This window comes from Podarcis filfolensis (assembly GCF_964270895.1).
Source record: "Podarcis filfolensis genome assembly, chromosome: 1".
In the NCBI taxonomy this organism is placed as follows: Eukaryota; Metazoa; Chordata; class Lepidosauria; order Squamata; family Lacertidae; genus Podarcis; species Podarcis filfolensis.
The window spans coordinates 55,535,567-55,548,736 of NC_139604.1; the positions used below are offsets into that span (position 1 = coordinate 55,535,567).

General features: G+C 45.3%; 1 protein-coding gene across 1 annotated transcript in view; it reads left to right on the forward strand.

Annotated features, from left to right (window-relative positions):
* Window positions 1-13,170, forward strand: part of DTX4 (deltex E3 ubiquitin ligase 4) — a gene marked incomplete at its 5' end in the record, with an annotated part of 37,549 nt that overhangs the window by 9,331 nt on the left and 15,048 nt on the right. Inside the window, one exon of the mRNA XM_083624171.1 lies at window positions 10,052-10,826. Within this exon, the coding sequence (XP_083480297.1) occupies window positions 10,052-10,826 (775 nt within the window). The remainder of the gene's footprint in view (window positions 1-10,051; window positions 10,827-13,170) is intronic.

Genomic DNA, 13,170 nt, shown 5'->3' on the forward strand with positions numbered 1-13,170 from the left:
CCTCTGAGGAGGGTGGGCAGAAGTCCCCTCACACCCCAGACTGAATGAGCGATTGTTCTGCCTGTCTCCCCTCCTCTCCCTCTCCAGTTGCTATGAATGTTGTTGTTTGGGGTCATTAAGGAGTTCTGATGGTAGAGGGGTTGTGACCCTGGCAAGGTCCTGAATAGCTATTGTCCCTTTTCTTCCCTTGTTGAATGGGAGGCTGAAGGCCTGATTCAGAATGACCCAGGGAGTGGCGGGAGGATTTTCCCACAAGGTTGATGGATGGAGCCAGATGCTGAAATTCCAGCAAACCCCCCCCCCCCATGCTCGTTCCTTCCCCTTCTTGTGATGGATTATAATAAATTATAGGGTTTGCACTAGCGGTACTGCGGTTTAGCTTGTAACAGGCTTCTCCATTGTATTGCCTGATTATTTCTTAAGAGTCCACCTCCCCACATAATTTCTTCAGAAAATGCCCTTTCTGCCTGAAATACCTTGTTATGGTGTGTGTGGTCTTCCCTGATCCATGGTATTTACTTCGCTCAAGCCTAAGGAGGCAAGGAATTCTTAAGAGATCAAAACAGGGAGTGGGGGGGAATATCCAGGTGTTAGCCATAGAAAGCTGGTTGCCTTTATTAATTCATGCCCACCTTCTTTCACCCCAGCAATAAATTCTTCAGACATTTTAATGGAACAAAATCCAATCACAGCAGCGCCTTTCTTTTGTGACGTGCTTGCTACAGTGCATTTGCTGCTAAATTATAAAGCATTTCATGTAATTCAGGCTTAAACTACAATCAACAGAATAAATGATCCAGGTTTATCCTTTCCTTTTCATTGTTTGATCACTTGCTAATCCAGAGTGTTCAGCCATCTGTGCCAGGCACCTGTTCCTTGTGCAACTTTGCATGGTGCTGTTACTCTCAGAAGCAATTTCTGGAACTGCTCAGGGTGGTGGAGGCTGCTTTCCATAAATTGAAACCCCAAATCACCTTGGTGCCACAAATCCACTTTTGTTTGGAGTTGCAGATTCTGGGAGTGATGTGGCACATCGTTTGATGATGAGTTATTCTCCATTGGCATTTTAACCATTAACAAAAGGTAGCAAATCTTTTTTTTATATTTGATCCGCTTTGTTTGTTGAGCTGTTCTTCTTCTTCTTCTTCTTCTTCTTCTTCTTCTTCTTCTTCTTCTTCTTCTTCTTCTTCTTCTTCGGTATTCTTTTATATACCACAGAATCAATAAACATATATCTACGTGGTATCTATACTTCAGTTAAAACCAAAACAATATGACTAATAAGATCAAAGCAAAATACATTAAAGGAATGGAAGTGAACAAAATGGATCATCTGATATGAAGGTTATAAGAATAATAATTCATTTTCATGTGAAGGCTTGCTGAGATAACAAAGCCTTAAGTTGACGCCTGAAACTCATTACAGACAACTGGCGTTTGATTTCATTTGGTAGAGTTCGATAATCCTGGTGCCACCAAACAAGCACAGTTGCTTGTTGAGGACAGTCTTATACTGCCAGGAGCAGTCAGACTTGCCTCAGTGGCTGATCACAAAGACAGGGCAAGGGTATAGGGGATGTGGTGATATTTTAAGTGCACTGACCTTGGGTTGTTCAGGGCTTTATTATGTACTAATAGTAAGTCCTTGAAGATAGCTTTGGTTGTTTACTGACAGCCAGTGCAAGTCCCTCATCACAGGTGTTATTGGGTGTGGGCACCTGACAATGTATAACAGTGTTCCCCAACCTTGGGCCTCCAGCTGTTTTTGGACTACATTTCCCATCATCCTTGACCACTGGTCTTGCTAGCGAGGGATGATGGGAGTTGTAGTCCAAAAACAGCTGGAGGCCCAAGGTTGGGGAACACTGATGTATAACATCCAGGCTGCAGAATCTACCTCACATAAATAGAGATGGGTATCCTCAAGGTTACCTGTGCTTTTGAACCACCATAGCTAACCTATCCCAATCCAGGAATGGTTGTGGTGGGGACACTGGCTGAAGCTGGTAAAAGGCATTCTTCACCACTGAACCTCAAGTGACTGAGCTGGAGCAAGAGTACTGTGTACCTGCTCCTTCAAAACGAGTTCCACCCCAACTGGCTTATCTCCCTGATACGGGAACGTCTCATCCGTAGTGCTTCTATCTTGCCAGGATTTAAATTTAGTTTATTGGCCCACATTGAGCCGAGCACTGCATCCAGGCACTGGGCCAGAACTTTCATGCACTCACTCAGCTCAGGTTCTTGCACCAATGTACCCTTACCTTTCAAGACGGTCTAGCCTCCTATTTCTGTGTGGAAGCAGGACTGGAATAAAAGAAGAAGTGAAAAGTCAGTCAGCCCTGTTTTTGTGCAGGTATTTATTTGGAATCATGGGGCAAAGGTCATTTTGGCTCTGGCATTCCACCCCCCACCCCCCGCCGCCCTTTTGAAAACATTTGGGCAGACACATTCAGTAGTCACTGTAGTTTGTCACTGCCCTAATTCAGACCTTGCAGTCTTCCTTATTCGCTTGGAGAAAGGCAATTTGCATCTGCTTTCTCTCTCTCTCTCTCTCTCTCTCTCTCTCTCTCTCTCTCTGTGTGTGTGTGTGTGTGTGTGTCTGAAAATGTGAGCAGGATACATGTTAAAGTCCTCTACGAGAAAGGAATCACCAGATTAGAAGAAATGATCTCTTTGCTAACCAGCTCAACTAAGCAGTTGAGTCTCTAGAATTATCACAGCATTTGTCTCCTGGGGTAGTTCAATATTTGATCATCCTTTTCTCACTTTGCAATGCAAAGGTAATACTTGTTTAACAAGGAAGGAGGAGAAAAACACACTGATTTAGAAATATTTCAGGGTGCCAGCTAGCCCACCTTGAGCTTTTTTGTTTTGATTAGCTTACTCAAGTTTAAACTAAAATCTACACAATTGCTAAATTAAGTATGCAACATTTACTTCGTTATAATAATAGCTTTTATTTTTCCCAGTTCCTTGTTCTGGGCAGAGCCCTGGTAAATATAGGTTGTAGTGGTGTATAAACTAGATCTTACTCAGTGTCCTCTTCTGAACTAGGTTTTTTTTCTGGGGAAATTGCCAACTTTCCAATTTTGTACCACCCATGTATAAAACAAGTTGTGAAACTTGCTTCAGTAAATAGTCACCCTCTGTTTGAATACTTTTTCTTTTAAAAGGAAATCCCCGGTCAGAAATATTTATTTGCCTGAGACTGTTGTTATAAACAGAGATAAGTGAGTTAAACATAATCCCTAAAAATAAATAGTTTGCATTCTTCACATAATCTCTATAGTGGCTTTATATCCTAGCCCGCAAATTACATGTATTTTAGCTAATTATCCTGTTTTCCAGTCATCTGTATCCTCAGTGTGTACAGCAGTTTTAGTGACCAATTAGCAAGCGATCCAGACCAGATCAGCACTATTGTCAATTTATGTTTCAGTTTTGTCATTCACTGTCCCATAATAAATCTTTCTGTTCTCCCCTTCCCCATACAGTAGGGTTGCCATATTTCAAGAAGTAAAAATCTGGACACCCCTAAAGTTGTTGAGTTTTTAAAAATTGTTGAGTTTAGTGTGTGTGTTTTTTAGGAAAACACACTTGCATCTCTGCAATTGTAGGCTTAGCTTTTATACCCCTCCTTTTAGCATGTGCTGGATTAGTACAGGTGTACCTGCCAACAATTAGTTTTACCCAAATTATGTCAAAGTAGTCAGATTATGCTTCTGCTAAAAGACACCAGCTGATAAAGGGCATGAGTCAGCCAGAATTATGTGTGTTTAAGCCCCATTTGTTTAAATGGGAGGGTGAAGCATTTAGGGTGAGGCTTATGCATTTAGGGTAAGTGATGAGAGAGATGCAGCCCCAAGCGCAGCCATACTGGTTTATTCTGCCCTGTTCACATTTAAATGGCGGAAGGGTCTGATTTTTACACCAGAAGGTGTGTGCTGAGAGCTGAACCTATTCCCTCCTCCACTTTAACTCTCCACACTCCATCCTTAAGGGCATTTTTCTCCTGGCCCAGTCCACTTCCAGTAATGATCTGGTTGGGAGAAAAGTTCCTGGGGTGGTGGACTGTGAGAAATTAAAGGGGAGGAGTGGGAAGTTCTTCTCACCTGTTGTTGTTTAGTCGTTTAGTCGTGTCCAACTCTTCGTGACCCCATGGACCAGAGCACACCAGGCACTCCTGTCTTCCACTGCCTCCCGCAGTTTGGTCAAACTCATGTTGGTAGCTTTGAGAACACTGTCCAACCATCTCGTCCTCTGTCGTCCCCTTCTCCTTGTGCCCTCCATCTTTCCCAACAGCAGGGTCTTTTCCAGGGAATCTTTGAAGACAAACTGCCAATATCTGCCTGCTTCCGTGGGTGCTTGGATCTCAGAGTATCACTCGACAAGCAGATTGAACATCTTCACCAGGCAAAAAGAAAAAGAAAAGAAACAAACCCTCTTCTGCCTAGCAAGGTGGAATGTCAGGACCATGTGTCCTGGCTTATCCACAGACCTGTTGCAGGTCAACGGCTCGCAGAAGATGGCCACCATTGACCGTGAGCTGAAAATGCTCAATACTGACATTGCCTCTCTACAAAAAAACCAGAGTTGCTTCAAATAGCAGCCTCCGAGATAATAACTGCACCTTTTTCTGGCATGGAGGGCATCCAGAAGAACCATGTATTGACAGCTTAGACTTTGCAGTGAGAAACTCTCTTTTGTCTGCTACAGAGGGCTCAAAACACTTGCTCTCTCTGCCTCTCAGCCACCTGCAGTCCTGGTTTAAGGTGGGCAGTAGCTGACCAGTGAGATACAATTCGAAGACAACTCAGAGCGATCATACCTTAAGCCAGTCAGGTTGAGGTTAAGACTCGTAACTGCTGCCTCACCGAAGTTCTGCAACATATAATAAAAGCATTAATATGTGAGAATCCCTTAACACCTCTAACATTTCCTTCATAGAATAATCAACAACTGATTCTGTTCTTACACCCTTTGTTCTCTCATTTCTATCAATGATGTTGATTATAAGTGGAAAGTCCTCATTTCTGTGCTAGTAAGTTTTACCAAAACATTTGAATTAGGAAATTTTCCTATGCAAATCTGGCTAACTTGTATAGAGTAATTTGCATAAGAAAAATCTCAGTTTACACTGTAGGGCCTGCACAGTGATCTAATTTAGCATATTTAATTTACTCACATTCAAATTAACAAAACTAAACACTTTGAAACTGCCATGCTTGCCTAATACTGAATTTGCATTTGGCATCCATTCACTGTTACTAATAAGAACAGAAAAGTTTCCCTCAGAAAAATAAAGGAGTGGAAAACTTCTGCCCCACGTCACAACCTCCATTACAGTGGTCAGTGAATGTGGAGCCATATGCATTCTCTCCTGTTGTTCTACTTGCTTGCCCTGTCTTAATTCAACAGGGCTCATCATTTTTGAACCTGGTAAACTGAGTGAAAGAAGATTTGCGGCAACAGTTGGAACAGTCACAATTATTGTGGTTGGTGGGTGGCTTGCAATGATCTTTCACCTGTTCTGTCAAATAGTTTAGCAATGCATGCCTTTTCCACTGCCTTTTTAAAGGAGTAGTGAAAACAGCCTCTGAAGGAATTGCGATACCTTCTCTGTGCTCTTACGTTTGACAATCAGCTGCACAAGACCCTCTCATGATAATGTCCCTTACCTTGCAAATGAGTCCGCTTGCCAGAGTCACCCCTGATGATTGCCATTCTGTCACAGCATTTGATGACATAGCAGCTATTGACCACACAACTGCTTGCTTTCGAAGACTACACATGGGCTTGGAGGCCAGCCTAGGATGGGTGGGATTGATTGATTGATTGATTATCTATCTAACTTGTGTTTCCTCTGCAAGGAAATTGAGGGCAGTGTACATAAGCTCTTCACACCATACATTTGTGAGGGGCACATGCCTCTCACCACTCAAGACTCCTGGGAACATTACCCTTTACAGAGCTACAATTCCCAGCAGCCTTAACAAACTACAATTCCCAGAAATATTTGGGCAAGGGAAAAGTCATGTGCTTTAAATGTATGGTGTGTACACAACCATTGGTGGTCTCCCACGCAGGCACTGACCAGACTCAGACTTGCTTAATTTCAGTTGAATCATTTGCCTTCCAGCCTTTTGTTCCACCCCTGCCCCACTGCCATTCCCTCCATATCTTGGCTTAATACCCCCCACGATCCCCAGCCAGTGTGGCCATACTGGTTGGCGCTGATAGGAGTTGTAGTCCAAAACACCAGGAGGACAGTAAGGCTGCCGAAACCTGGTTATGCAGCAGAGAATTCACAAGCAGGAGAGGGGTTGAACAATACCTCCCTCTTCCTTCCTGTTCTCCCCTGCAAATGCCCCCAACACTTGCATTAGAACTATGAGGTAAAGATGGGGGTTGGTGACCCTGCGTTTTCCTCATGTACTTTGTTCAGAGTTGCACAGGAAAAACTGGTCTGTTGGTGATGTCAGGGAAGACGGGGGGCTTATATTTCCCCTCATATTTGCCTTCTGCTCCTTAGGGGGAGGCCCACCCCTCACGCATGAGAACCATGGATTTAATGCTTCAGAATGTAGCTAATCAGATTATCTTTAAGCCCATTAACTCTACTGCCAAAGATGAAATAGTTCTGAAATCTTGTTAGCAAGTTCTGTGGGTGAAATAGGGCAGTATGTCAGAAATCTCCAGCTACCTCTTTGGCCTGAAATAGGGTGTGTGTTTGTTGGAGCATGCCATCAAATAGTAACCTTCCTGTTGGGATTCATACATTATCTGCAACGATAACCTGCAGTTTCATTGCTAGCAGTTCCAGCCATTATTGCAGCTCTCCCCCTCAGCATAGTTCAGAACAGAAAGATATGGCAAGCTAGATATTTTTATATAAAGGAAACTGAAATAGTATAGAGCTAGGCCCATATATTTAGCAAAATGCCACAAGGAATAGCAACAGCCAGTGCTTTTTTTTTTTCATAAATTTTTTTTTAGGGATACTCTCATTTTCCTACTCAGATTGAAATACTGCCTCTCAATGAGGCCAAACTTAGATTCACAAAATGTTTAGGGGTATCCGTACCCCTGCGTCACCCCAGAAAAAAAAAGCACTGGCAACAGCGATTCACATTTGTAGCTGCCTGTTTAAGTGCTGAATTGTTTCCTGCTTCCACATACAGTGGTACCTTGGGTTACAAACACTTCGGGTTACGCGTTTTCAGGTCGCACACCGTGGGAAACCCGGAAGTACCGGAAAGGGTTACTTCCGGGTTTTGCCGCTTGCGCATGCACAGAAGTGCCAAATTGCATCACGCGTGTGCACAGACGCGGCGCTGCAGGTTACAAACGCTGTGGGTTGCAGACATGCCTCCATCACAGATTACGTCCGCAACCCAAAGTTCCACTGTATTGTGATACAGCTTTGGAGGTCTGCGGATTAATGCCAGCTGTGGAATAAGGGTGTGGTGGTTATTAACCTCTGGTGGTTGGATAAATATTCTGTCACTGGGTAAGAATCCCTTATCACCAGTCCTATAAGCTTGTGTGTCTTTTGTAGATGAAAACTGATGGGATCCTTGGTTACATCAATGGGCAGGAGTTAATGATGGTGTTATAATTAGTTAAGACTAATGGCATTTCAATTATTGTGAAATAATGGTTGTGTACTTGAGACCTCAGGTGATTTTACCCAGGAGGAGAAAGATGCATTTAGAAACCGGGTCAGCAGTGAAACCGCAGAGATCAATTTCCTTCCCCCACCAATGTTTATTATGTCTTATTTTTTCCAGCAGTGCTGGATTGTTATTTCAGCAGCACCTAAAATTCTGAGCTGTGGTAGCTTACACATGTGAAGAGACGGGAGCACAAAAGCAGGGCCGTAATGCAGATTGTGTACTCGAAATACTCTTGGGAATAAGCATATATTTCTTTGCTTTTGCATAATTTATTCTGCTTCCAAAGAGTCAAAGAAGTTGGAGGGTTTGGGTTTTTTAAAAAAAGAATGTGGTGATTAAGAGGAGAAGTGGAAAGAGCATGGAAGATTAAGGATTGGTAGGTCACATGTGTGCAAGGGACAGGGAACTAATAAATAGCAAGTGGAATCTGCAACAAAATGTTGCAGCGTGGAGTGCTGCCATTCAGAATTCAAGGCATTCCACCTCCCGCCTCTTCCCTTCTCTCCCCCTGCCATGCCCAGTCAAGCAGCATTTGATGGCCAGTGAGCATGCTTTTTTGTGATCAGCTTTTTTGTGGCAGCAGAGCTCAAGTTTTTTCTTCAGAAATGTTGCTCGCCTACAGACCTCTTCTGTATGGGTGGCGGTATTTTGGCTGTGCAAGCAATGACACCCAGAGCCTGGACATAATAAATACAGTGAATTATATGGGTGGAGTGGGTGTGGGGACAAGGAGCTGAAGACTCGCCCTCAAGGCCACTTCAGAAGTTACTAGCTGCTAAGCATATCCCAGCATTTATATCACTATGAAAACATGATGCAGGGAGAAGGGGGGCAGTTGCAGTTCTGAGTGGCTTCTTTTGCAGTGTACACATGGTTAAGTAAACACATCTAGCCGGCACATATATCAACAGGATCCCATAAAAACACACACAAATACACGTCTTGTTTATTAATTAGTAACATGTGAAGCAGCCCACATATCAGTGGGAATCCTGTGTGGCCCCCCTTTCCTTTTGAAACTGCTCCAAGCACCACTCACGTCTTTCACCATTTTCACTGTAAGAATATGAATGTGGATCAAATATGAATATGAATCAAAACCAAGAGTGGGGGAGGACATTAAAAAGAGGTCACATTATTTTTGCAAAACCACTAGTACTTAAATCAGGAGTAATCACTGTGTTGTGGAACTGTATGGAAAGCAGTGCCTTCAAGTTCATAATGCACAGTAATTGACAGTGTATTAATAATGAATACTATGACTGATCTGTGCCAGTCTATTGGGTTGTATTCAGTTATGGTCCTTATGCAAATGGTAGCTCGCTCTTCCAGCATGGGCTTCCTTCAGAAGAATGAGTGAGAGGTGATTTTTGTCGTGCGTCCCTCCATGCATCCCCACTCCCAAATCTGCTCCAGGAGGTAATGGAGGAACCTTTGGGACAATGTGAGAGATCTGGGCGGTGTGTGTGTGTGTGTGTGTGCGTGCTAAGGGGAGGGCAATTGGTGAAAATGGTCTCCCTCCCTCTGCTAGATCAAAGCATCTTCTGGCAGCGTGAAGACCACCCCAGGGATTGCTTGGCATGACTGGGATTTCGGCAAAGTAGCAGTGACCCAAGGAATAGACCGTACAATACGATTCAGTGCATATCCTTAGAATATGAATGAGAGAATGTCAAACTTTCGATAGTGGCCTCATAGTCTCTGAGATTCAACTGCAGTGCAGTTCTGTGGCAAAAGCCAAGCACAGAAGATGAGAGATGCCCTATAATCCACTTTGACTTGGCCTATTTAGACCGAGTTTGGTGAAAGGAAATTGAGTCAGTGAGCAAGCTGTGCATAATTTCCAGAGAAATCCATTTTGCTGATACTTGCCCTCCAAACTTACCCAGCTTCCCTCACATATCACTGACTGCCAATCAACGTCCAATTACTACCCTCCTATTATGTCATGGAACTGTATAGATCCATCCCCTGCTTCCATAATGGGGGAAGATTTGGAATATATCAGACACAGCTTTCACAGACTGCCACACGCGAAGACGCTCCATTGCCCATTGGGTTTCTGTTTAATATATATAGGTGTCCAAAGTACAGCAGCTTAGCAGTCCTTGCAACAACCCTGTGAGGTAGGCCAATAGTATCTACGTGACCCAGGGCCACTCAGTGAGTTGGTGATGGATGCGAAATTTCAGCCAGAGACTTACAGGTTCGCCACTGTGCTACACCAGCTCTCTTGTCTACTAGTGCTTCTCAAAAAAAAAAAAAAAAACCATTTTCTGAGCATCATTCTCAAGTAGGCTTGTGTGACCTTGAGCTATAATAAACTCTTGGGGCCTTTCTGTTTACCCTCTTCCCGTTGCTCTTTCCCACAGGCACCATTCGCCCCGTGCGGCGTAGCTATTACGACCCCTCCTCAGCTCCGGGAAAGGGCGTGGTGTGGGAGTGGGAGAATGACAATGGCACCTGGACTCCCTACGACATGGAGGTGGGCATCACCATCCAGCATGCCTACGAGAAGCAGCACCCCTGGATTGACCTCACTGCCATCGGCTTCTGCTACATCATTGACTTCAGCACGATGGGGCAGATCAACCGCCAGACGCAGCGCAAGCGCCGCGTCCGCCGCCGCCTCGACATGGTCTACCCGTTGGTCACCGGCACCTTGCCCAAATCCCAGTCGTGGCCGGCGAGCCCTGGGGTGGCCAGCACGCCTCCTGCGCCGGCCTGCACTTGCCCCCAGTGCCTCCTCGTCATGAGCATCAAGGCGGCGGTGGCAGCCGGGAGCAACGGAGGGACTGGCGTTTCGGTCAGCCAGCAGCAGCTCTTGCAGCAGCAGCAGCCGCCCGCACAGCCACCACCGCCTCCCCGTAAAGCTGTCTCCCTTTCTGGCAGCGCCAAGCTCCCCATGCCGGCATCTATCCACAAGCCCCAAGACGGAGCAGCTACCATGCGCAGTTCCTTGAAGACCCTGGCCTCTCAGGTGAGCCGGAGGCAGGCAGCCAGCACTCCGGCCCTCACCACAGCCAGCTCCCCCGCCAGCTCTACCAGCGCCAACGGCAAGGTGACCCGCGCCAGCCTTAATACACTGAACCGTACCAACCTGCAGCGCCTAGCCATTGCGCAGTCCCGTGTGCTGATTGCCTCGGGGTAAGTACATTGCAGTTGTCTTGGACAGTGGGGTGTGTGACTGTGAGTGTTCCCAAACGGTGGTCCACGGCGCACCAGTGGTTCACGAGCCTCGTTCAGGTGTCTGTGGATTTGTGGTTGAGGATAGCAGACGGCACATCAATCACATCGAATGGTCATACTTATTTTTATTTATTGTGAGTCCTATTGATTTTTAATGGTGTTGTTATTTGCTTCTTCTATTTCTTGCATCAGACCAGATTCAACTCACTAGTGCAACAGGCGTTTCCCTTCCTCTCTTTTCCCACCCCAGATTGGCAGGGCAGGGGGCTGTCGGGAGAACCCTCAGAACAGTTCACCGGGGGGGGGAGCATTCCAGCAAACTGAAATGTTTGCGCTGACAGAGCATAATTTTAAATTTTACATTATTTTATTGTGTTACAATTTGAATTCAATGGAATACAACAAAGTGCAATAGAAAAGAACCAAAAGAAGCGATGGGAATACAGTTAAAAATCATGCAGTATCTAGTGCAGCATATTACAATTGAAAAATCATTATGTGTTTCGCCAAGAGCCTCAGCAGTTTTCAAGTGGTCCATGAGGAGAACAGTTTGGGAACCACTGGGGTAGGAAACCTGAGTTGTGAGTGACTGTACAGATTAGTGCCTCCTCCCCTTTTTTGCATATGGCGTCCACACTCTACAAGTAGATAAGGCTATATTGCAAACTCCCCTGTGATCTTCAGATGAAGGACGGTATAGAAATTTAATATTAATAATTCTGCCTCTGCTGATGGAAGGCACTATACCTCTGCTGCTAGGATTCGGAAATGGGGAGATGGCTATTGCACTCAGGGCCTGCTTGTTGATTTCCTGTGGTTGGCCACTGAGAACATGATACTCAGTTGGATGCTCAGCAGGGCTCTTCTTAGAGGGTCCCTGCTGTTTTACCATGGTGCACCTTTGGGTCATTACGTGGGAGAAGCTCTTTTGAGCCCCCTCCCTCCAAATCTGTTGTCTCTGCTTGATGTGGTCTGCAGAGACAGAAGCCCAACACCCATCTTAGTTAGTCGAGACAAATGATGAGTCAAACCAGATCTTGCCTCACATTGAAAATGATTACTGTTTTTCATAGCAAGCCAAGTTTCAGTGTTGTGAAAGGATTTTTCAGTAAGCAAAAAAGGCTTCCTAAAGCAAGGCTGGGCCATCTGAAGCTCCAGGCCGTATGTAGCCCTCAGCTCTCTTCTGTAGCTCAGTGGCTTTGCTAACGTAGAAGGTCTTCGGTTCAATCCCAGCATCTCCAGGGAGGGGCTAAGAGAGAGTTCTGCCTGAAATCTGAGAGAGCCAGTCAGTGGAGACAGTTCTGAGCTAGATGGGCCAATGGTCTGACTCTGTATAAGGCAGCTCCTATGTTCCTACAAGTCCCTTGCAAACAACCAGGTGTGGCCTTTGGGAAGAGTAATCTGGGAAGGGAGAGAGAGAAGGGGCAGCCCTGCCCCATTTTTGGATCTGGGCCTCCCATCCCAGTGCTGACTTTGGCCCTGCCCACAGTCTGCATGTGGCCCTAAACAAATTATCCCCAAGGGAATATAGACCTGGACAGGAGAGAAAAGGTTGACATGAAGTCTAAGTTCAGAGATTACAAACATTTTGAGTTTTTTTTTCAGTTGAAAAGAATCTGACTTCTTAAGTGTTGACTTGTTCGTTAATTTCATATTTTGTTACTCTTCATTGTCATGGGCAGTGCTAGAGTAGGTTACAAAACATGGGAAACGGAACAATATGTTAAATGAACACAACAAAAATGTTGCAGTTGAAGCATCTCTAGAGATTCCAGCAGCATGAGCCAGTTGCAAGTCAGAGGGCCTGACTTGAGAATCTACAAGAACATGATGGGGCCAAGCTGTGGTGTTGCTTAATATATGCCAGCATGGTAGAAAAATCCCTAATGAAGATCTAAGACTGCCTACAGCTGGCACTCCCCACCTCGGCCTCTCTCAGCTCCCGCGTTCCCCAACTTTTAGCAAATACCACAGACCCCTTTAACCATGAAAATGGGGGGGGGAGGCCTGCAAACCCCTTTTGAATACTAATGAGGAAGTGAAACATTCTTTTTCTCCCCCCTCCACATCTAGGGACCCTTCCTCTCAAAAGCCCTATTGAAAGCTTTTCACGCCACTGCCTGATCTGGAAGACACCCCACCCTCCCCTGACCAAAACACTCTTTCTTGGGCATCTAATTAGCGTGTTTCTCCCCTTTTGTCTGACTGCCATCGGCCTTCTGTCGCCCGGTGGCCCCCCCCCCCATCGCCCGTGACCCTTCCAAAAGACTTTCCCAAGGAAGAGAGCAAGGGAGGAAGGGGC